The sequence below is a fragment of the Nicotiana tomentosiformis genome, chromosome 1 (genome assembly GCF_000390325.3).
Source record: "Nicotiana tomentosiformis chromosome 1, ASM39032v3, whole genome shotgun sequence".
NCBI classification, from domain to species: Eukaryota; Viridiplantae; Streptophyta; class Magnoliopsida; order Solanales; family Solanaceae; genus Nicotiana; species Nicotiana tomentosiformis.
In genome coordinates, this window is record NC_090812.1 from 41,564,695 (window position 1) to 41,590,430 (window position 25,736).

The following is a 25,736-nucleotide window of genomic DNA, read 5'->3' on the forward strand; positions in this document are numbered from 1 at the left end:
GGTCCTCCGGTGCAATGAGAATCTGGTTGTATCTTGAGTACCTATCCAAAAAGAAATAGTAGGCACGCCCAGCAAGTCTGTCCAATATCTGATCAAGAAATGGCAATGGAAAGTGGTCTTTGCGGGTCACTTTGTTCAGCTTTCTGTAGTCCATGCATACCCGCCATCCGGTCACGGTCCTAGTAGGGATCAACTCATTTTTTTCATTTGTCACAATAGTCATAACCCCCTTTTTTGGCACACATTGCACCGGTGAAGTCCATGCACTATCCGAAATATGATACACCACCACTGCATCAAGCTATTTGATAATTTCCTTCTTGACGACCTCTCGCAAAGCCTCGTTCAACCTCCGTTGATGTTCCACGGAGGGTTTTGTATCATCCTCAAGTATAATTTTATGCATGCAAAAGGCGGGGCTTATACCCCGAATCTCCATCCAATTGCCTTTTTTCTTCTTTGAAGCACCTCAAGAGTGGAGTTTACCTGCACTTTGGTTAAGCAAGCAGAAAGAATAATGGGTAATGTAGAAGATGGGCCCAAGAATTCATATTTGAGGTGAGAGGGTAGAGGCTTCAACTCCAATGTTGGTGGCTCCTCGATCAAGGGCTTTGTCGGTGGAGTCTTCCGATTTTCCAAGTCCAAGGAGAGTTTACGGGGTCCATATGATTAGGATCCCATTCCTTGCAAGGCATTTGCACATTCAACCAAGTCATCCCTTTCATCATCCTCATGGTTCAACAAAATAGCTTCCATAGGGTCTTCCACACTGATCATGGCACTCCTGTCATCAACTATCACCTACATCACAAGATCCACAAAAGAGCAAACTTCATTGCTATTTGGTTGCCTCATTGATTTGCATACGTGGAATACAACTTTTTCATCGCCCACTCGGAAAGTGAACTCCCCTGCTTCCACATCAACCAATGCCTTTCCTGTTGCTAGGAAAGGTCTCCCTAATATTATAGGCACCTCATAGTCGACTTCGCAGTCGTTTATCACAAAATCAGCAGGCAAAATAAACTTTCGACCTGGACTAGAACATCATCAATAATACCAAGCGGCCTTTTCATTGTTCGATCCGCCATTTGTAATCTCATGGAAGTAGCTCTTGGTTGCCCAATACCTAGTGTCTTGAACACTGAATATGGCATCAAATTAATACTGGCTCCCAGATCACACAAGGCTTTTGCAAAATCGGCGCTACCAATAGTGCATGAAATTGTAAATGCACCGGGATCTTCAAGCTTTGGAGCCATCGAGTGCACAATGGCACTCACTTGATGAGTCATTTTGATGGTCTCACAATTCATAGATTTCTTCTTAGTTACCAAGTCCTTCATGAACTTGGCATATCCCGGCATTTGTTCGAGAGCTTCCACCAAGGGCACATTGATTGACAAACTTTTCATCATCTCAATAAACTTCTTGAATTGGTTTTCATTATTTTTCTTTGCAAGCCTTTGGGGATACGGTGGAGGAGGCCTTGGCAAAAGGGCCTTGGCTTTAGGCACTACCGTTTTGGGTATGTCTATCATGTGTTCCCTAGACGGGTTCATATCATTTTGAGTCTCCTCCATGTTGTCATTGCTATCGGTATCACTTCATCATTCACATTCTCATCATTGGCTTGAATCTCATCATCTTCTTGCAACACAACATCTTCACTCACAATCTTATTTGGATTAGAAGTACTTGCATCTCTACCTCTACCGCTTTTTGTGGTCACCACCATAGCATGGCATGTATGGTTCCCACCCTTCGGGTTTACTACCGTATCACTTGGTAGTGCCCCCTTAGGGCGAGTATTTAATGCTTGAGAAATTTGACCCAATTGTACTTCCAAGTTGCGAATAGAGGTAGTATGGGAGGCTATTTGGGCATCGGAGTCAGCATTCCTTTCCAGCATTTGTTTGAACATATTCTATATCCGCCCCATCTTATTGTTTGATGAAATTTGACTTTGAGATGAATATGGAGGCGGATTGTTTAGTTGTTGATACATCGGGGCCTTTGAACGCCCCACCCCCGGTTGCCTTGATTATTATTATTCCAACCCCCTTGGTTTCCATTTCCGCCCCAATTGTTATTGTTGATCCCCCAATTCTGATTATTATTGTTTCCATTGTTCCAATTCCCTTAGCCTTGGTTGCCCCAATTTTGATTGTTCCCTTGCGATCTCCATTGTTGATTTGGAGCATTGCTCCGTTGACCTTGGTAGTTATTGGCATATAGTACTTCCTCACTTTGATCACCATAAGAATCGTCTTGATTGTCACCACTACCACTTTGCTCATATTGATCTTGATTGTTTTGCACTTGTTGACCATGTTGTCTCCTTCTGTTGACCATGACATTTACCCCTTCCATGGCATTTACTTGCTTTGTCCCTTGAACTTGCTGAAGCTGGGCCTTTGCTAACTGATTCATAGTATTTGTCAAATTAGCTATGGCTTGTCCGTGATCATGAAGTTTCTCGTGAAGATGGATGACATTAGGGTCACCCTGAGGAACATTTGCCCGATCTGCCAAGTTGAAGATGTGCCAGCCATCTCATCAAGTATGTCACAAGCATCGGCATAAGGCATCTTCATAAAATATCCCCTAGCTAATTGATTCACCACACACTGGTTGGTTGTGTTGATGCCCCTATAGAATGTTTGCAGAATCGTTGCTTCAGTCATATTATTATTTGGGCATTCCTTGACCATTGTCCGGTATCGCTCCCAGATTTCATGTAGGGGTTCGTTAGGTTCTTGTTTAAAGGCTAAGATCTCATCCCTCAATGTTGCCATATGATAAGTACATTTTACTTGATTTTTAAACATATAATTTCTTTGTAAAAACACAAAGAAAACTATCATATTTCTTCCATACTTTTATCTAAATCATGCAGGAAAGGTTAAAGAAGGATTGGTCTGAGAGCGAGAAGATTACAGAGAAAAAGGTAGAAAAACAGACAAGATAAAGTAGAGTAAAATATGGTGCTAAAGAAAGACATTGTATAAATGTGATCTACCATGACAAAGGACAACCGACTCACTGGCGGCTACAACAAACTATAACTGATCCATAACTAAGCTACAACAGAAAAGCATAACCAAGCATAACAAGGCCACAACCAACCATGACAGGTTCATATCCAGAAGTGTAATGAAAACTTTGTCATGGCTTGCCTATAAAAAGAGGCATCAATCGTGAGATGAAAAGGGGAGAGAAAAGAAATCTTAGAAGTGTAGTATCGAAAATCAAGTTTTAAGCAGAAAGTTGTTTCCTTTCTCTTTCTTCTTTAGTTTCTCTTCTTTTTCATCTTTTAGCCATTATATTGGCTTCATCTCTAGTTTTGAATAAATTGTAGTGTCGGAAATTACTCGAGTTCCTGTTATTAATTAAATAGGGGAAAATATTTTTTCGAATATTTCTTTCTATTTTCTTATTTAATGGGCAAAAATATTTCCGTTGTCAGTATTAGCTCCAATATGGAGTAACTTTTTTTATGTTGGGAGAATGACAGATCTTTAATATTTCTATATAATAATAGATATTATTCTATAATTTCACATGCTTGAGCTAAATTCTATTTTATGTTTATCTACTTTAGTGATAGATGTTCATATTTATGTAGTGATATCTATCTACATTATGTTATAATGAATTCTATATTTATTTATAATCGAGAGAGGCAAATACTGTAGTAATCTATTATAATAAGTAGGGTAACCGAAAGGGACTTACTAAAAAGAGCATTTTTTAGTTCAAGCTTTTATTTCTGGTTCTTTAATATTACTATTTTGATGATTAATTTGTATAACCGAAAGGAGTGCAACTAATTGTTCAACTTAAAAAATAATATATAAGTGTAATCGTGAGAGGCATTTATACATTTGCGAGAAATAGAAATTAAAGAATAAATATATCTACTATATAATAGAAATATAAAGTGAATTCACGATCCCAACATCTTTTTATATTTGTGAAAAAAAAAATATTTCTCCATTGCTTCATTTACGCATTTTTATTTAGTTAAATCACAACTCAACTCTTTCTAATTTTCTCAAATAGTAATTGAAATAAGAAACGTCTGTAGAATAGATAAACCAATCTCTGTGGGTTCGACATCTTTCTATACTATTATTTGATAGAGTACGAGTTTAAATTATATATACGTAAGAGACTCGTCAGAGACTCGTCAGACCCGGTGAGAAAAACTTGGTTGTAAACGTTTCTGCCAACTCATCCCATGTGTGTATGGAGTGGTTGGGTAGCCTCTCGAGCCAGTCCAAAGCTTTCCCTCTAAGTGAAAATGGGAAAAGTCTCAATCTCAGAGCGTCCTCCGACACATTCGTCTGCTTGCTCCCCCAACATACGTCTACAAAACCCTTTAGATGCTTGTATGCATTCTGATGAGGAGCTCCAGTGAAGAAGCCCCTTTGCTCCAATAGGGTCAGCATGATATTTGTAATTTGAAAATTGCCCGTCCAAATCCGAGGCGGGACAATTGCTCTTGCGTAACCTTCGTTGGGTAGCACCCGGTGTGCTGCCCGTGGAGGAGGTGGGGGAGGGTCTGGAATGTTTTCATTAGCCTGGCGGCCTCTTCTTTGAACTTGAGGTTCTAGATTAACCTTATCCTCACCATTGTCATCTACCTCCTCCCCCCGGAAGAATATGTGCGAGAGCATCATTATGAGCCATTTGGTACCTAAAGCGATAGATACACAAAAGTTAGAAAAATAGAAGGAAAAAAAAACAAGACACACAAATAGTTAGATAGATAGTCAGCACCATCTAACTCCCCGGCAACGGCACCAAAAAGTGATCGTGGCCAACCCTGTACCACTATAAAGTAGCGAGGACTGGTCGATACAGTTTTACCCGATAGGTCGGGATCGATATCCACAGAGAGTTAATATTGGTTGGGAGTTGGGTTTCTACCTAATATAGTTGTGCGTATTGTTTCCAATTACACTTCTAACCATGATTGTGATTGTTTCTATTTTACTTTTAACGTTGTTGATTACTAAAAATAATCTAAGTACAATATTTTTGTGAGAGTTTTTCAAATGATAAAAAGCACTAGGGAAATGACTTTCGCCTAAGCGAGTATCTAATGGGATTTAGAATCTAGGACAAACTTGTTGTAATTGGGGTCATGATATAACCTTCACACGTTAGTGCTCACTCTACACCTCTCGGTAGTTTGAGTGACTTTGCCCAATTTGGCTTTCTCAAGCCTAAATGGGTGTTCAAACAATGCAGGTGAAATTGGCTCAAGTCGGGTATTACTATCTCTAGGTTTAACCCTTTAATTGGGGCTATCAATCTATTAAATTCACCTCAATTCCTTGCTAGCCTATTTTTCCTAGACTTGGGCCCTATTTCTCAAGAAGAGCCTAAGTCAAAAAGGCACGAAACAGTGTTTGCAACCACCAATTCTACAATTAAAGCATGAAACAAGCTAAATATCACTAACTCATAAACAACTAAGCCCTAAAATTGAAGACCCATTAAATACCCACACTAGGGTTGGGTTACAACCCTAGCTAATGGGTCTAGCTACTCATAATAATGATAGAAATCACAGTTGAAGATGTAATATAAGCCATAAAAGTAAAATACAAGAACAAAATCTAAAGATAAAAGCTAAAACTACTCTAAAATTACTTAAAATAGTAAAGTACAGTTGTTCACGAGCTCCCTAATACAGAACTTGACCTAAAAATGTGAAAAAGATCTATTTATACACAGCTAAATTTTCTGGACAAAAATTCTCCTACGGAGGTTTTGCTGATAGCGTAAAAATGGGTGCCTCAGCGCTTGGATTTTTGCGTCCGCGCAATAATGAGCTCGGACCGTGTTTCTTCAAATCTGAGCTTGGACTGGACTAGGTTTCGCATACTGCGTAAATACATTCACAGCCGAGTTAGCTTTAATCGCGGCCGCGTATTATGTTCACGGATTGCGTTCCTCAGTTAGGTTTCACTTGCCAAGTCTCTCAACCTTTTATGACGCTCCCAGCGGAATTTCCACCGTATCCACGTCTGGTAACTTCGCGGTCGTGTAATTTAGATGCGGGTCACGTTCTTTGTTTGAGCCAAGATTTCAAGGCCTCTGAATCTTGATCCTCACTGTCAGCGTAATTTCCCTCGCGGTCGTGCCACTGGTTTCGCGGTCGCGCTTTTGTAGCGCGGTCAGCGGTGGTATTTTCTCTAGATTGCAGCTTCTCTGAACCTCTATTTCGCCGACCGTGGAATATTATCCGCCTCAGCGGTGAACCCTACGCGGCCGCGCTTTTCCATCGCGGTCCGCATTTCAGTTTTAGCCTTTGGCTTGTGTAAGTTTGACTCCTTCATGAGCTTATTTTGGATTTTTTGCCTCATTTTGACCAAATCCTGCAAGCAAGTACATTATGTTAGTTTTCGGGACTACCTTTAGCATTTTTTTACCCAAAACCTAAGCAAAATAGAGTAAATAATAGGCTAAAATCCCTAGTTATCACAGTTCCACAAACTGTGTTTTGATTCTACTTCTAAATTATGCTACGGTTTGCAAATGTAAAGCTAAAGAATAATATTTTTGGTATTGTTTTTCAAGTATGTAAAAGATCTAGGGTTGTGACTTCCACCTAGGTGTTTGCCTAACGGGGTATGGGCTTTAGAGCGGGTTTTTATTGGTCGGGGTGTATTATAACAATCAACACACAATTACCCACTCAATACCTCTTGGTAATAGAGTGATTTTGCCCAATTTGGCTTTCTCAAGTCTAAATGGGTAATGCACAAAATAGTTGATAGATGCTCAAGTCAGGTTTTACTATCTCTAGATTCAACCCTTTAATTGGGACTATCAATTTCTTGAGTTCATCCCAATTTCTTGTTGGCCAAGTTTTCCTAGACTAAGTCTCTCTTTCTCAAGTAGAGACTGAGTCAAATAGGCTTGAATCAATATTTGAACCCATTAATTCTACAATTATAACAAGAACTAGGCTAAATATTACACACACAACCATAAACAAGCCCTAAATCAAATACCTATTAGGTACCCACACTAGGGTTAGGTCACAACCCTAGCTACAAATTTAGCTACTCATAGTGGGTGATGAAGAAAATAAAGAAGAAAAGATGATTAAACTCATATTTAATGATAAATACATAAAAATTCAATGTAAAATTGACAAGCTAAGATAAAGTTTCCTAAAACAGTAAAGAAAAACGGCTGCCAACTTTCAGATGTTCAAAACTTAACCTAATTTCGTGAAAGTAGTCTATTTATACAAAGCTGAAATTTTCGGACAAAATTGCCCTTTAGAAGGTTCTGCGGCCGCACAATTCTGTGAGCGGTCCGCACTTTGCTGTAGCTCTTGACAAGAGTGGTTTCTGCGGCCTCACAATTCTGAACTGCGGCCGCACTTCTTGAGTTCTGCGGATCGCACAATTCCGGGTGCGGCCGCACATCTTGTGTTCTGCGGATCACATAATTATGGGTGCGGCCGCACAATTATAGTGCGATCCGTAGATCTTGATTGTCTTGAATTCCCAACTCTCTGAACCTTGACTTTTGCGGCCGCACAATTATTGTGTGGCTGCATAATTATTGTACGGTACGCACTTTGCATTGCAACACTGTCAAATTTTCTTTTTATTCTGCGGCCGCAGACAAAATTCTACGGTCCGCACTTTAGCCTTTTTGCTTGATTTTTTTCTTTGTTCAAAATCACTCCTTCTTGAGTTGAATTTCATCACTTTGGCTCATTTTCCAATACTCCTGCAAGTAAGCATATTTCATCAGTTTTTGGGAATACCTTTAAGCATTTTTGAACTAAAACGAAAGTCAAAAGGTACAAATAAGTAGTCAAAATTCTCACTTATCAATGGCCTCGTCGTTTGATTCCTCAGTTGCACATCGGAATCTGACACTTGGTTCTCCGACTTCGACCGGTATTAGAGCTTCGGCGCCGTAAACTAGCGAGAATGGGGTGGCCCTGGTACTCGACTTCGAGGTCGTACGATATGCCCATAGGACTACGGGCATGATTTCCTTCCATTTTCCTTTGGCGTCAGTTAATCTCTTTTTGAAGTTTTAGAGTATAGGTTTGTTGGTCGATTCTGCTTGTCCGTTCCCACTAGAGTGATAGGGTGTTGATAGGATCCTCTTGATCTTATTACTCTTCGAGAAACTTGCTCACTTTGCTGTCAATGAATTGTTTCCCGTTGTCGCACACGATCTCGGCTGGCATTCCGAACCGACATATGATGTGGTCCCAGATGAAATCGATGACTTCCTTCTCCCTGACCTTCTCGTATTCCTGGGCTTCCACCCACTTAGAAAAATAGTCAGTCATAAACAATATAAATTGAGCCTTATTGGGTTCCCAAGGAAGAGGGACAATGATGTGCATTCCCCACTTCATGAACGACCATGGTGACAAAACCGAATGCAGCAGCTCCATGGGTTGATGAATCATCGGAGCATGCCTTTGACATTCATCACATTTTCGTACAAACTCCTTTGCGTCCTTTTCCAATTCGATCCAGTAGTAGCCGTCTCTGATTACCTTTCGAATCAATGATTCGACGCTTGATGATTTCCGCAGGTGCCTTCGTGAATTTTCCTTAGAACGTACTCGGTATCTCCTGGTCCTAGACATATCGCGAGTGGTCCAGCGACCGTTCTTCTGAACAGGGTTCCGTCTTCGGACAAGCTAAATTGGGCTGCCTTCGTACGTAGGGCCCTCGATTCTTTTAGATCCGAGGGCAGTTTTCCGGTCTTCAGATATTCTATACATTTGTTTCTCCAGTCCCAAGTCAGGGCTCATTGAATTAATCTCGACGTGGACTTCTTCAACTACTGATCATGAGTTGTACGGCAGCCCCCGAGATGAACTCATCATCCTCGACCGCCGACCCCAGGTTAGCAAGGGCATCGACCTAACTGTTTTGATACCGAGGTACGTGTTGTAGAGTCCACTCCTTGAATCGATGTAATCTTACCTGCAACTTATCCAAGTACCTTTGCATTCGCTCCTCTCTGACCTCGAACGTCCCATTAACTTGGTTCACCACAAGGAGGGAGTCGCACTTAGCTTTGATTACCTCCACCCCCAAGCTTTTGGCTAGTTCGAGACCTGCAATCATGGCCTCATATTCGGCCTCGTTGTTAGTAAATTTTACAGTCCTAATAGATTGTCTAACTACATTCCCTATTGGTGGCTTCAATACGATGCCAAGTCCGGAACCTTTTGCGTTCGAGGCACCGTCCGTAAAGAGGGTCCAAATCCCCGAAGAAGCCCTCGAGTTTACCGATAACTCTCTTTCAACTTCGGGTATTAGGTCCGACATAAAGTCGACCACGAAGTCTGCCAAATTTGAGATTTAATGGTGGTCTGGGGTCGATATTCAATATCGTACCCGCTGATTTCCATGGCCCATTTGGCCAATCGTCCCGAGAATCGGGTATATGCATTATATTTTGCAATGGGTAAGTAGTTACGACACATATAGGATGACATTGAAAATATGGTTTCAGCTTCCTAGAAGCGCTTAGCAAAGCGAGCGCCAATTTTTCTAGGTGAGGGTACCTAGTTTCGGCCTCACCTAGAGTCCTGCTAAATAGGGTACCTTGCTCTTCCCGGACCAGGACTCCACTTACCGGTATCTCCGATACATCCAAGTACAAGTATAGTTGTTCGTCTGTCTTCGGCGTGTGAAGCAGCAGCGGGCTCGATAGATACCGCTTGAGTTCCTCCAAGGCCCGTTGGCACTCCGGGGTCCATGAGAAGTTATTCTTCTTCTTCAATAGTGAGAAGAATCGGTGGCTTTTATCGGAGGACCTCGAGATGAATCACTTCATGGCGGTTATGCATCCGGTTAATCTTTGCACGACCTTCACGTTGTCCACAACCGTGATATCTTCGATGGCTTTGATCTTGTCGGGGTTGATCTCGATTCCCCGGCTGGATACCATGAATCCGAGGAATTTACCTGATCCAACTCCATCCGCGCACTTCTCCGGGTTCATCTTCATATTGTATTTCTTAAATATGCTGAAGGTTTCTTTCAAATGTTTTAAATGTTCCTCTGCTCGCAGGGACTTAACTAACATATCGTCAATATAATCCTCCATTAATTTTCCTATTTGTTCCTCAAACATCTGGTTTACTAGGCGTTGGTAAGTGGCACGGGCATTTTTTAATACGAACGACATCATGTTATAGCAGTACATGCCGTACTTAGTGATGAAGGAGGTTTTTTCCTGATCGCCCAGGTTCATCCGTATTTGGTTGTACCCGGAGTAGGCATCGATAAAACTAAGGATCTCGTGATCGGCCGTGGCATCGATCATGCGATCGATGTTGGGCAAAGAGAAGGAGTCCTTGGGACAAGCCTTATTCAAATCCTTATGGTCCACACACATTCTAAATTTATCCCTTTTTTAGTTACTACCACTACGTTTGCTAACCAATTCGGGTATTTAACCTCCCGAATGGACCCTATTTTAAGGAGTTTAGATACCTCGTCCTTGATGAAAGCATGTTTGACCTCCGACTAGGGTCTCCTCTTCTTCTTGACCGAGTGGAACTTTGTGTCTAGCCTTAGCTTGTGAGTGGTTATCTCCGGTGGGATCCCTGGCATATCAAGGTAGGACCAAGGAAACAATCTTCGTTAGCTATAAGAAATTGAATGAGTTTTTTCCTGAGCTCGGGGCTTAACCCCGTGCCCAGGTATACCTTTCGATCGGGCAAGTGTTCAGTTAGTTCGACTTGCTCCAGTTCCTCGACCGTTGAATTTGTGGCGTTGGAATCGTCGGGAACTATGAAAGATCTGGGGACTCCGTAGTCGTCGTCCTCGTCTACCTCTCGTTCCTCCGATTCGGTCGAGGCTGGTGTCGGTGACTGCTATTTGGCCCTATCTTTGACCATCCGATTCGGATCCTCTGATGTTGAGAGTGTGGATGTCGGGATTACCTCATCCACTGCGAACATCTCCTTGGCGCCCGTTGTTCCCCATAAACCATTTTGAATCCTCCGGGTATTGGGAATTTCAGCACCCGGTGCAGTGTCGAGGGTATTGCCCTCATATTATGAATCCATGGTCTCCCAAACAAAGCGTTGTATCTCATATCCCCTTCGATTACATAGAACTTGGATTCCTGTATGGTTCCGGCGACGTTCACCGGTAATGGTATCTTCCCTTTAGTGGTCTTACATGCCATGTTGAACCCGTTCAGGACTCGGACCGCAGGTACGATCTGATCTTGTAGGCTGAGTTGTTCCACGACCCTTGATCTGATGATGTTGGCTGAGCTATCTGGATCAATTAACAGACGCTTAATTCGAGATTTATTTATGAGTACCAATATTATCAGTGCATCGTTGTGGGGATGCACGATCCCCTCAGCGTATTAGTCATTGAAAGACAAGGTTCATTCCGGTATGTAATCCCGAGTCCATTTTTTCCTTGTGATGGATACTTTAGTGCGCTTTAGCATCAGATCCCGGGGAATGTCGACTCCGTTGATGATCATGTTAATGACGTGCTGAGGCTCTTCCTGCTCAGTCTGCTTACTAGAATCCCTGTTCCTGAAGTGGTTCTTGGCCCGATCACTCAGGAATTCTTGGAGATGCCCATTGTTGAACAGTCGGGCCACCTCTTTCCTTAATTGTCGGTAGTCTTCTGTTTTGTGGTCATGAGTGCCGTGATATTTGCACATTAGGTTGGGATCCCTTTAGGCTGGATCGGATTATAAAGGTCTAGGCCACTTGGTATCTTTATGCATTTGATGGCAGATATGATAGCAGAGGCATCGGCATTAAAGTTGTACTCCGATAATCTTGGCGCTTCTTTAGGCCCGGCGGGCCTGTCGAAGCTGTTTTTGCTCATAAGTCCCTAGTTGCTCTGACCTCGATCACTTCTTCTTTCATTTCTCATAGAGTTCCGTCCGTACCCATTGCTTCTTCGGTCCACATTGTACGGCTGATACTAATCCCTTTTTGATCTCGGTTCATGATCGATGTCTCTCTTGACTCTGTCGATGGTTCTGACAGGATACACTGACCCAGAAGGGGCCCCAAGCTTATCGTCTTCGTCCCTGGTTTTTGATTGGTATCATTTATGGACATCGGCCCAAGTGATAACCAGATATTCCACCAAGTTTTGTTTCAACTGATGTGAAGACAACGAGCTCTGAATGTTGAGTCCTTTGATGAAAGCCTGAATGGCCCAATCATCAACGACCGGTGGCAGGTCCATCCATTTGAAACCGGGACACGAACTCCCTGAGCATCTCATTATCCTTCTGTTTTACTTTGAAAAGATCTGACTTCCTGGTATCGACCTTGATAGCCCCGGTGTGTGCTTTCACCAAAGAATCTGCAAGCATAGCAAATGAATCGATAGAATTAAGAGGTAAGTTGTGATACCATATTATAGCTCCTTTTGACAGGGTTTCTCCGAACGTTTTCAACAAGACAGACTCAATCTCATCATCCTCCAAGTCGTTCCCTTTGATGGCAAATGTGTAGGAGGTAACATGCTCGTTTGGGTCGGTCGTTCCATTATACTTAGGAATCTCGGGCATGCGGAACTTCTTAGGGATCGGCTTTGGAGCCGCGCTCGGAGGAAAAGGTTTTTGCACGAACTTCTTGGAATCCAGGCCTTTCAATATCGGCAGTGCGCCTGGGATTTGGTCGACCCTGGAATTGTAGGTTTTTACCTTTTTGTCATTAGCTTCGATTTTCTTCTCACCTGATTCTACCAATTTTGTCAATTCCTCGAGCATTTTTATGATCTCGGGGTTAGTCCCCGATTCGTTTTCATTCAACCTCTCTGCGACAGGTTCATCCCTGCGGGTGACTTCCCCGGACGGATCGGGTTTGATTCTGCTCGGTGAGCGGTTTTGGTTCTGTAACTGAGCTATCGCCACCTGTTGAGCCTGTAACATTTCGAAGATCATCCGTAAATTGTTCCCGTCTCCTCCAATATTTTGTGTTTTTTGAGCTGTCAATCGGGTTCCACCACGGACGCTATTCTCGGGATCGGTAGGTAGGTTTGCGTTGATAGCCATATGTGAACTAGCGTCAATCAGGTTCGAGACTGGAATTCTGATGGGATCAACGGGTGGTACCTCGTCATTGGGCACTATGTTATTATTTTCATCGTGATGGACAGACTCATTATCAACATGTAGGGGTCCTGGTTGAGAGTTTGACATTTTGAGCTTTAACCTGAAATTAGAAACACTTCAAAGAACAAGTGTAAAGTAGTGTGTGTTATGAAAATTTGTATCAAATAACCACTATTATCCTTAGCCGCACGGTTGGCGCCAAACTGTTTACCCTCAAAATCGGATAACAATTGAATTTGTAAGTGGTTTTAAGGATACGCGGATTAACTTGATACAAAGTGATAAATTGAGTTGCAATTGAAATAAACAATGATAAAGTGAGTTCAAACCACACGAATTGGATATTTTCAATTTCGGAAGGTTAGTCACCCTCGAGCCAGATGCGCTTTGATCAGTATCACGAGACAATAGAGCAAGAGCTTAAAGAGAAAAATAATAATGTATTACTTTGGAATGCGTATGATAATGTGTTAAGTGAATCATTAGACCCCCTTTATATAGTAGAGGAGTCTTATTTTAGGTACAATTTTATAAAAGGTAAAAAAATCCCTTGATTTGCCGATTGTCAGTTCCTCATTGATACGTGCCGAGATTCTCGCCGCAATATCCGACCGGTCATGGATATTTCGGTTTTCTGTTATGCTAATAACATTTCTTCGAGCTCGTTCGGGGCTAGGATCGATTCCGGCATCATGGCCTCGATATTCTCGAGGCGGGCGGCCTCGATCTTCAGTCCTTTGCCATGTTCCAGACCTGACCTAGTGTGTCGTAGGCGAGCTCGATTTCGACCGTATACAAATATATTTCGTGAAATGATACTATTATATTTAACATGACTTTATAGTAGTCAAAACAATTCTTTTACCATGTTTAAGATCATAATTACGTTCCAAAATTTTCTTTCTTAAATTGTATGTCAAATCAAACAAGATAAAAAAAAAAAAATGAAGGCAGGAGTGAGAATTAATTATATATTCACAAAAAATACGAAAGCTTGGAAGGTCACTTCCGGTTGTTTCTTAGGTATCCAAGAGACGATGATCTATACAAGACAGTGATATTCCATGCGAAGTGTCGAAATATACGTATCTTAATCAGCAGAATCATATAAACCTTGACACGCCCACCCGCTTTTAATCTAGGCTTAATTATTCAACCTACGTTAGAAATATTATCCTATTGATCGGTAACTTCTTAGAGTAATTTATTATGGTTCTAGTCTCCGCTTCACTAATTAGAATACTCCATATACACGGTTTTACTCCATATACACGGTTTTCTAAATTTTCAAAATGAAACAATTAAATAAAAAAATATAATCAGTCATCACGTTCACTCACAAAAAGCAGGGTTAAGGTTAAAATACTCGCATAAGGTTTGCTGTTAGTTTGAAGATGATTTTTCATTTCTTTCTTTAGGAGTATATACTAGAAAAGATTCTTCTTCTTTTCCTATTTGGTAAGCCGATGGAGTTAGAGGTAGACATATTTTTTTTTATTTGCATCATGCTCAGGGGAGGAAGAAAACGAACAAAAGAGAAAAAAACAAGTGGAGATCCATATCGTTTCATTTTTTATAGTAATACAGGCCATGGTCACCATCACCTATACTCAATTTTAACAAAGTAGAGAGTGGACGTGACTCGTCACCAACAGTTCTTTATGTTCTATATACTTTTAAAAATATGCATGGTTTCTAGAATGTGGTAGTTGAAATCTCCCTCCTCATTATGATTCGATTTGTATTTCTGTTGTTTTAACATGCGAGAAGTATAAAAATATGTCACTAGTAATTAATGTTATTCGTAAATAGTATATATAGTTGAAAATATGACACTAGCCTAGAACAAGGGTCTTCTTTTCTCTGGGTTGTAATTGCTACACCTCTGTTTTTTTCTCATTCTTACTTTCACTTAACAATCGGATACAATGCGGAATCATACAGACAAAACATAGAAAAGAATATTATGTTAAAACTAAGTGAACTTCTATTAACAAAACCGCAGCTTAGGTTTAGCATGACCATATAATTGGAAAATGTATTTCATTCAATTTGTCCGAATTTGGGCATTTTGAACTGTCCATATATCTTTTGACAAGTTATTCTGGGTACAACCCAAATTCAAGAGTTTGCTTGCAAAAAGTAAGCTATTTTTTGCAAATTGAAGTCTGGCCATAAAATTTTGGCTTTTAGGTAAAATTATTTGAACTTCAAACGAACTATTGAAATTATAATTTGATTATTGACAAATTAAAGTTTGAATTCGATTTTCACTCACAAAATTCACATTTTTTTTTTCAAATAAAACATGTCTATACACAATTTATCTTTCAGGAATGTTTCTTTCAAGTTCAACTTAAATATTCTTTTTTCAACTGTAACCAAAATGCTACTAAATTTGCATTGGGACACTGTTGTGCGGCAAGAATATCCCTATTCCCACCATGTAATAACTTATTCACGGAATATTTATATCAATCAAATAAATCTATCTATCACACATATCTTTATAAACATAATTATTATTAAACTATATTTTCTCCGTTTTAATTTAAATGACACACTTTCTTTATTAGTTCGTTTAAAAAAGAATGACACATTTCTATATTTAAAAATAATTTAACATTAAACTTTTTATTTTACCCTTAACTTTGTGACAAATCAAAGTACATAATCTAAATTGAAACGGAGGGAGTACTGGTTAATTAATTAATATTTTCACCATAATTTATTATTGTACTAAAGTATGAAAATTTAAGTATAATTTAAACACCGGATACGAAATAAATTGTTATCCTCTCCTTCCCTTCAATAGATGCCTTCTAAATACATGGAGAAGTTCAGAAGAATGTCTGTCAGCCCAAAATTGAGATAAACATGTTTCTAATAAAGTATGTTTGATAATGAAAGGAGCACAGTTCCATACCCACGAATCTTCTTATAGAAACGTATAAGCAGAAGACGTTGATATAGCCAAAAGAAACAGAGAAGGGGGAAAAGAGTATCGGCAAATCCCCAAGGGTGTTTGAAAGATAACATGGCACAAAGACACAGCTTCCATTTGAACTATAGATTTTTTTTAAAATATTTAACTTTTTGTAGTAAAATAAATATTCAAATATAATTTTAACTTGTAAAAATTATTTTTTAATATATATTATTAAAAAAATTATTTTAAATTTCAATCAAATATATGCCCAAATGCTAGCATAGTACAGGGGCTTCGACGGACATCTGTATATGGAAAAAGCAGTTGGTCCCCGCAGCAGTTGGCACGTGTCCTCTTTCACTACAAATTGGAATTCGCTTTCCCACTTCTAAAGCAACAGCCACCAATTTTTTGCCACTTCATGATATTGTTTTTGTTTTGGGGCCAGGTGGCTACTTTCTGTTGGTCTACGTGTGACACCTGTTTCATGTTTTGTCTTCTGGCAACTGATTTTATTGGTTCACTGCTTTCAAATTTCAATTCTTTGATTTTTTTTCCTTCTCATTTGTATTTATCTTTCTTAAAGTATTATTAGTCCTAGAATTAAGTATAGAGTAGTAAAGTGGACAACTAGATTTTAGAAGAAAGAACTTAAGAGGGGCACGTAGCTGCAGGTGGCGGCTCAGCTCGACTTGCTTTCTTCCCCGGCTTAGCGCCTTAGCCAAATCCTATTTCCTTTTTTAATTCTTCATTGATAAAATTCAAATATCAGACCTCTAATTTAATAACGTCACATGTACTTTTCGCATGTATATGTCAAAAAAACAAATAAGTAGTATATATTGTCTACTCGTAAAACGGTACCGTTGAATTTATACGTGGTTTCTAAACAAATAAATTAATTCAATCTTGAAATAACAAGATAAATGAAGAAATATATAATACTTAGCCTTGATAGGAAGACGAAATGACAGAAATAAAGACTCTGGTAGTAAAGACTTCGGGCGCAGCAGTATTAAGAACAAGAACAGAAAATAAGAAGGTAAAATTAATTAGAGTTTTGAGTATATTGTAGTATAAGTTTGCCAGAAAATTTGTGTCCTTACAATGATAACAGAGCTCACTATTTATAGCTACGTCTAGGAAAGGAGGTCCTAGGATCGTGCCCTTCTTTAATGTCAATTATGAGGGTCATTGATGAAGATGTAACAGTGAGCATAAATGGCAAACTCCTTGTAACGGGCAACGTACTTAATGCTGTGGAATATTCTCCATTAAATGCTATCGGGCGAAGCGTATTTATTGCATCCTTATGAGTATTATTCTTTCTAGTGAGAGACGAGATCGTTGCCTTCGGTTTTGACTATCCCCCATCTTAGGTTCCACGTGTCCCTCTTTTGGGCGGCCACGTAGCATAGCATATTTTACCTTATTCGGGCGTTGCAAACTTCCGCAATTGATGATATGTGGATGGTACAACTTTCATTTCGTGCAACCACGGCCTTCCCAGAATAATGTTATATCACATATCACCATCTACCACTTCGAAAAGAGTTGCTTTCATTACTCCTTCGGTATTTGTGGGTAACAAAATCTCTTATTCGGGTTGTCACGCTCGCGAGATTGAATCCGACGAGGAGTTTTGTGGCTGGAATGATGCTTCCGGTGAGCTTAGCTTGCTCCAATACTCTCCATTGTATGATATTGGCCGAACTTCCTGGATTCACTAGAACACGTTTAATCTTAAAATCTAGCACATTTAAAGAAATTACTAGTGCGTCATTGTACGACAGTAGCAATCCGTCTACGTCCTCCTCCGTGAAAGTGATATCGTCTGCGGCGACTTCCCGGAGCCTTTTTCTATGGGTTATTGATACTTTTGTCTTTTTTGCTGCCGAAAAGGTAACCATGTTGATCTTGTTCCCCCCAAAGATCATGTTGATCGTTTGGCGCGAGGGATCTTCTCCGACTTTCGAGTATTTCGCGTTGTCCCAGTTTCAACCATAATTATTCTTAGCTCGGCCACTCAAGAGTTCTCTGAGATGACCATTCTTCAACAATGTTGCCACTTCATCCCGGAGGTATCGGCAGTCCCCTGTCCGGTGGCCATTCGTCTTGTGGAATTCACACCACAAGTTGGGATCCATATGGCTGGGATAAGATCTCATTGGTTTCGGGAACCGTGCTTCTTTGATGTTTCTTCTAGCTGACACCAACTCCACTACACTGACGTTGAAAATGTATTATGACAGCTAGGGGTAGGAAGGATCTCGCGCCCCTGACGCTTATTTATCCTGCAATGATCTATTGTTCCGACCGCGATCAGTCATTCTGTCGATGGCGAACCTGTCAGCTGACCGAAAGCCTCTTCCGCGACCTTCGGTCCATTCGTTAGAAAAAATTGGCCACTTGAAGACCGTATGGTCGTGTCAAAATCTTCTTTTGATTTTTCTCTGTTCTTCTCCCGTCCTTTTGTCGACGATGGAAATCCAACCTAATCATCTTCGATCCTTATCTTTGATTCGTACTGGTTGTGGACATCCGCCCAAGTCGTTAGTTGAAACTCAAACAGGTTTTCCTTCAACTTTCAAAAAGTGTCTGAACTTCTCGGATTCAGTCCCTTGATAAATGCTTCAGCCGCCCATTCATCCGGGACAGCTGGGAGCAACATTCTCTCCTTCTGGAATCGAGTAACGAACTCTCCTAACAACTCAGATTCTCCTTACACAAACCTGAATATGTCACCCTTTCGGGCCTGTACTTTTTTGGCCCCGGTATGAGCCCGGATGAAAGAGTCTGCGAGCATCTCAAAAGAGTCTATGGAATGCTCGAATAACAGTAAATACCACGTCAAAGCTCCCCTCGTGAGAGTCTCTATAAAAGTTTTCAGCAAAACAGATTCAATTTCGTGGGAGCTAAATCATTTTCCTTCATCGATGTTGTATAGGTGGCAATATGCTCCTGAGGGTTTGAAGTTCCGTCATACTTTGGCACATCAAGCATTTTAAACCGCTTCGGGATTAATTCTGGTGTCGCACTTAGCTTGTATGGCAATTGAGTATACTTCTTTGTGTCTAGACCTTTCAGCATCGGTGGTGCGCCCAGGATTTGGTTCATGTGGGCGTTCACTTCCCTCATAAACCGTAAGAGTTCATTCTTGAAGGGATTTTTTTTGTTATTGGGACCGGATCCGCTCCCCCAGCCCCATCGGAGTCAACTTTACCCCTCAGGATGTTGTTGTCGACCCTCTGCGTTGTTTGATTCGAGGGAGTGCCGGAAGGAACCGGATCTCATCTATTCGTATTATTTGAAGCCCCCGATAGCGCCTGCATCAACTCCGTCATAACCTTTTCCTGTCGCTTGAGGTGCCTAGAATGATTGCATGTTATTCTTGTACGACCCTTACCGCGTCAACGACATTTTCCTCTTCAGCATCATCGGGAGTTGTCTCCCGAACATGTCGAGGATATTGCCTGTCATGCACCGGTGTGGCGTCATTTCTCTTGTTGTGGGTGTCACTGATTGAGTCCTCGAAATGAGGTTGATTCTCTTGAACCTCGGGATTGTGTGTGTTGTTAACATCGCTATCTGACATTTCTTATGATTTTTACTAAGACAAAATAATCAAAATATGTTAGTAGAAAAAGCGAGGATCAACTTAATTGTACGGTTGTCTAGGCTCCACGGTAGACGCCAAACTGTTTACCCGTAAAATAGTACAAGTGAATTTATACATGATTTCTAAATAAGTGAATTAATTTAATCTTGAAATAGCAAGATAATTGAAGAAATATATAACACTTAGCCTTGATAGGTAGACGAAATGACAGAAATAAAAACTCTGATAGTGAAGCCCCTGGCGCAACAGTAATAAGATCAAGAATAAAAAATAAGAAGGTAAAATTAATTAGAGCTTTGAGTAGATTGTAGTATTAGTTTGTCAGAAAATTCGTGTCCTTACAATGATAAAAGAGCTCACTATTTATAGCTACGTCTAGGAAAAGAGGTCCTAGGATCGTGCCCTTCTTTAATGTCAATTATGAGGGTCATTGATGAAATTATAACGGTGAGCATAGATGTCAAAATGTAACGGGTAATATACTTAATGTTGTAGAATATTCTCTATTAAATGTCACCGGGCGAAGAGTATTTATTGCATCCTTATGAGCGTTATTCTTTCCGATAACAGACGGGACCGTTGCCTTCGGTTTTAACTATCCCCGTCTTAGATTCCACGTGTCCCTTTTGTGAGCGGCCACGTAGCATAGCATATTTAACCCTATACCATGACAACTTTATATCTCTTTTACTTATTTTTTAAGATTGTCTTAACAATCAAAAGAATGTTGAGAAATTTCGTTAACGTTCTTTCATTTGTTTGTAGAATTCTCAACTAGGAGTTATTAGTATGTTGGACACACTGGCGAATTCATGATTAATTTAAGTTATACGAGCTTATTTGTTTTTAGATTTTTAACATTGAACCCATTATATTTAAGTTATGAGTTCATATTTATTATTTACTATAATTTTAGTAGATTTTTATATGTAAATTTTTACTTAACATTGAAAGTATTGGATTCAGATGAACTTGGTACTACTTAGTTACATCCGCCATTGGTTAGACGAGAGATGTGCACTTAGGGACACAAAATAAACCCTAAAATCTTGATGATGAGATGCTTGATAAATATTAACTATGCCGTAATTTCAAAGAAATTTGGATCAGAATAGCAAAAAGAAACCAGCTAGACAATGAATTTAGCTAGTAAGCATGAGATGCTTCTTCACATGCAATAAGTGGCATGGTTCGAATTATTTTAGGGTACAGTAAGTAGTTTTTTTGTTGATTGTAAATAGAAAACGATATTATACAACGTAATGCGTAGTAAATGTATGTATGTATATATATATATATATATATATATATATATATATATATATATATATATATATATATATATATATATATATATATATAAATTAGAAAAAAAAATGAGTGATCTTAAAAGACAATATAAACTAATTAAATTATATTTATCATTCAACAGAAAAAGAAAAAAAAAGAAAATTGTCACATATAGCTGGATATCCCCTTCTTGACCGGACCTATAAGAGTTCTGACAAACTAACATATCAAGGTAGACGGCGTTAGCAATTTCAACAGAAATCTTTTGTTTCATATCATATACTCCATTATAATATATGGGCGATGAAACAAAGACATGCAAAAGTAAGATAAATACAAAGAACAAAAAGGTGTCAATTAATGAAAATATATAGAATGTTGATAATTACATAGAGTAAAAACGTGAATCACGTAGCCGACACCCATATATGATAATATAATTAGGAGGGAACAGTTGAATGAAGACAACGATGATTATAAAGATGACAAGTAAACACCACAACTTTAAACTCCACTAAAGCTTGATAAATCATAGAATATAGTATTAGGATTGGTAGAGTACTTGGCTCCTTGCTAACAATAAGCCAGCCAACAAACTACAAGCCCCAACTGGGACGCCCCCTGTTTATTGGAGAAAAAAAAACCAATAACAGTGGAGAAACAACAGAGTGATCAGAGGTTCAAGGAATAAGCAATAAACAACGATCATAAGTTTACGAAAAGGAAGTAATATTATGATATAGGACCCACCCCTTCTTCTGTCCATATAAAAAGCATGGGGCACAAGTTGATAATTCCCCCACCAGACCTCTTAACACCATAAATATACTATTCTATCAACTGTGTCAGAGGTACATGATCGTTCCAATTCCAATCCACACACATAAATAAATATATATATCCCAACTCCAGCAATTTCACAAACTCTAATTTCCTCTTCTTTCCAATTGCATCACTTTTGGTGTTAGATTTGGCGCATGATTGAATCTTGAGAAGATGTTTGATGGAGGGGAATTTTCTTGTACTTCTTCAGCAGCTGCTCTTAATTCTGCAGAGTGTTTCAGTAGTAGCAGCTTTAGCAGTTTACCATCCTCAAAGAAGAAGAAGGTTAATAATAAGAATACGAGGAGGTTCAGCGATGAGCAGATTAAATCATTAGAAACCATGTTCGAGAACGAGACTAAACTGGAGCCAAGAAAGAAACTGCAGTTGGCACGAGAACTGGGATTGCAACCTCGTCAGGTTGCAATTTGGTTTCAGAACAAGAGAGCTCGATGGAAATCCAAGCAACTCGAGAGGGATTACAACATACTTAAGTCCAATTTTGACCATCTTGCTTCCCAGTACAACTCCTTAAAGAAAGAAAACCAATCCTTGCTTTTGCAGGTACTTAATTACACAAATTAATTTCCTTTTTAGCTCCAATTACTCAGACTCCCCCAACTCTAATATGATATTTTCTGTGCAGTTGCAAAAGCTGAATGATCTGATGCAGAAAGAAAGGGGACAGTATTGTTCAATTGGCTTTGATCAGGAGTCGTATAACAGAGACGATAATACTATTAAGAATAAGGAAATGGAAGGGAAGCCAAGCTTGTCATTTGACTTATCAGAACATGGAGTTAATGGTGTAATTTCAGATGATGACAGTAGTATAAAGGCTGATTATTTCGGCTTGGATGAAGAATCTGATCATCTACTGAAAATGGTAGAAGCAGGGGATAGTTCTTTAACTTCCCCTGAAAACTGGGGCAGCCTAGAGGATGATGGTCTCTTGGACCAGCAACCTAATAGTAGTAATTATGATCAGTGGTGGGATTTCTGGTCTTGAACCTTACTTATTATTGGACCATAGACAAAAATATACCCATCTAAACCGTTGGCTTTGAGGGGGAAGTTTATAACATATAACCAGATGCCAGCGTCTGTACATTTAGTCCTTACTTTCACACCATAAGTGGCTGAGTGACATAGTTGAGTTTACCTCAGCTTACGGCCATAGCACTACTATGGAGAGAAAAAACTGAATGCTTTTACCATAATAGAGGATTTGCGACCAGAAGCCCTTTTCTACTGGAAAATTGTAGTCTCGCTCAATCTTGTACTAGTATTAGTAGTGGATCTCGATAGTGGTTTTAGTAGATGGTTTGTCTTGAAATATGCTAGTAATTAATAGACCCGAATAACTGAGAAGAATTTGCAGCAGCTTGTATTCAAAAATAACAAAGAAAGTCACCAAACAGAAGCATTAAAAAGATTTTGAACTGAAAATTTGCATTTCCATTACAGTTGTGATAATGTTATTGCAATTATTAGTCACCAACTCTTAATTTTTATCAGTTGCAGCCCTCAAAATAAAGTTGGTACAGTAGCATATGAAGCCTGGCCAAATCCTGCACTATAATTCGTGATTCTACAAAGGAAAAGAGGATGCTGCTAATTATTACTAGTATAGACTTGGTGGCTAAAAAGCTAAGTGGCTTAAGTTTCAATTACTATTGTTTATGTAGCTAAGTTTGGGTTATCTCAGGACTCTTCTTTCATATAAAACGGTACCAGTAGAAAGAACAGTCAAGTCTTCATACCTTTCATGAACACATTTTCTAAAACAAATACTAGTTAGCTAAGTGAAATGTTAGTATTTTGTAGAATTAAATCGATGTGTCATGACTCAAAACTTTACACCGCAAAAGGCACCTAGTGGGCAAAATCACCAGAAGAATCCTATATCTTATATGCAGAGACTATTAAGCATTTATAACAATGAATAAGGCGATGCACTTATACAATTCGGGGTCCTTTGGTAGCCGGTTAGAGAGGAGTTATTCATGTATTAAAATTAGGATAACTTTATACATTATTTGGATAAAAGAAGGGGAAAAAATAATCTCTACATAGAAGCTAGCATAAGTTATACAATGTTTGGTTGTTTTTTCCTCTTTTCTACATAAAATGTAGTATTGCTACTATAATGTTTGGTTCATGTTTTCCTTTTCCGCATAACTAATACATGTATAAGTGATGAGGGAATCTATGTATTATTTATGCAGGGTAGAAGGTGGAATAACTTATACATGTATTAGTAATACTTGTATTAAAACACAAAATGACAAGAATACCCTTTATTCAAACTTGTATTTTTTTGTTTAAAAATATATATATATTTAAGCTACACTAACAGTTTTAATAAAATAAAGTAAGCTAATAATAAATAACACTACATTATATTTATATTATTAATCCCCGCATAACTAATGAATGCATAACTAATCCCAACATAACTCAAACTTGCATAACTTATCCCTGCATAACTAATACATGCATAACTAATCCCTGCATTACATATTCATGCATAACTAATAGGCAGAATACATCGACAGCCCATTAAACTTGTCCTCATTTTTCACTTAAGCACTCTATCTTAAGTCCGTTCCATTTGAACACTCCAACCACATCTCATATGTGCCATTTAGACACAAAATTTATAGGCAGCCAAACACAAAAGACGCATGTAATTCACACGCCAGAGTGACGAATAAGACAAGGACACGTGGATTTAACTTAAACAAATTTAAAAAAAAAAAAAAAAAACTGACCCATCCCTTGGTCATCTTCCCCGGCGGTCCCCCTCCTTCCGCCCTCTTCCCGACGACTCCCCTACTTTGTTTTCGAAAAACTCTCCACCTCCTTCGTTTTCTTCCCCAGATCTGATGTGAAACGAGAAAGCAAGAAATGCGTTTAGATCTCATAAAAAATTCTCAAATCTGAAACGACTTTGCCAAATTTTCAGATCGGAAATGAACTTGTTCGGCCAAAAAACTTTTACTTCGTTAGAAACTTTGTAAGTTGCAAATCCTTAAAATTGTCTCTAAAAGCTAAAAACCTTTGTAACCCACGAGTAACCTTTATAAGTTATAGATCTCCTTTGCCATCATTCATTTTCTCTCTTCTCACAGCTCGTCGGAAAGTTCTCCATCGCATTCGTCGGAATACAGTAGGCCAGGAGGAATAGAGAAAGGGGGTGAGTAGAGGAGTTGATTATATCGGTGGAGATAGAATGGCATGAACAATGGAAAATTAAAAGAAACATTTATCGGAAAGTATTTTCGGTAAAAACTATTCATTTTCTAGCAAGAAAGATGAGGAGCTTGTTTTTTGGACCATGTCACGCGCCTGAAAAATGTGAAGAACACTTGCCTTGCCATGTCAGCTTTTTGTGTCTAAATGGCACATATGAGATGTGATTGAAGTGTTCAAATGAAACGGACTTAAGATAGAGTGTCTAAGTGAAAAGGGAAGACAAGTTTAATGGTCTGCCGATATATTCTGCCTAACTAATACATACATAATTAATACGTGTATAACTAATACCTGCATAACTCTAACCGGCAACCAAATGACCCCTTAAAACACCCTACTAATATTAGTTAGACAGAATATATATCAACGGTTCAAGTATCATGCTGAACAAATAAACATAAAGTCTTAGATTCAAAACTAAAACGATCTGGTTAGTGCGTGACGATGAAATTAACATCTGAATCTGTAAAATGTAAAAGTGAAGGGTGAGTGTATAGACGTCTTCCCGTAACTGTTAGGATGCGAGTTTTATAAACTAACGCACATGCTTTGGATTTACTTATCTGAACACTGAGAACTGGTAATGATAAGAATACTGTTGACAATTTAATCATACGACAGTTTGGCCGAGTGGTCTAAGGCGCCAGATTTAGGCTCTGGTCCGAAAGGGCGTGGGTTCAAATCCCACAGCTGTCA

General features: G+C 39.3%; 2 protein-coding genes, 1 long non-coding RNA gene and 1 other non-coding gene across 4 annotated transcripts; 2 read left to right on the forward strand and 2 right to left on the reverse strand.

The window, feature by feature from the left end:
• Nucleotides 1–669: 669 nt before the first annotated feature.
• On the reverse strand, nt 670–1,295 carry LOC138906189 (uncharacterized). The gene is made up of 3 exons (XM_070194716.1): nt 1,061–1,295; nt 868–959; nt 670–801 (listed from the first exon to the last, which is right to left on the reverse strand). Exons 1-3 carry the CDS (start codon nt 1,293–1,295, stop codon nt 670–672), a joined length of 459 nt encoding a protein of 152 aa, XP_070050817.1.
• A 20,298-nt stretch (nt 1,296–21,593) lies between these two features.
• On the forward strand, nt 21,594–23,231 carry LOC104084979 (homeobox-leucine zipper protein ATHB-12). The gene is made up of 2 exons (XM_009588943.4): nt 21,594–22,346; nt 22,429–23,231. The coding sequence occupies exons 1-2, from the start codon at nt 21,957–21,959 to the stop codon at nt 22,789–22,791; spliced, it is 753 nt and encodes a 250-aa protein (XP_009587238.1). The 5' UTR covers nt 21,594–21,956; the 3' UTR covers nt 22,792–23,231.
• A 984-nt stretch (nt 23,232–24,215) lies between these two features.
• LOC108943161 (uncharacterized) lies at nt 24,216–25,266 on the reverse strand. Its single transcript, XR_001967056.3, has 2 exons — nt 24,864–25,266; nt 24,216–24,667 (listed from the first exon to the last, which is right to left on the reverse strand). It is a non-coding gene; the product is annotated as an uncharacterized lncRNA (long non-coding RNA).
• A 390-nt stretch (nt 25,267–25,656) lies between these two features.
• TRNAL-UAG (transfer RNA leucine (anticodon UAG)) lies at nt 25,657–25,736 on the forward strand. The gene has a single exon. It is a non-coding gene; the product is annotated as a tRNA-Leu (tRNA).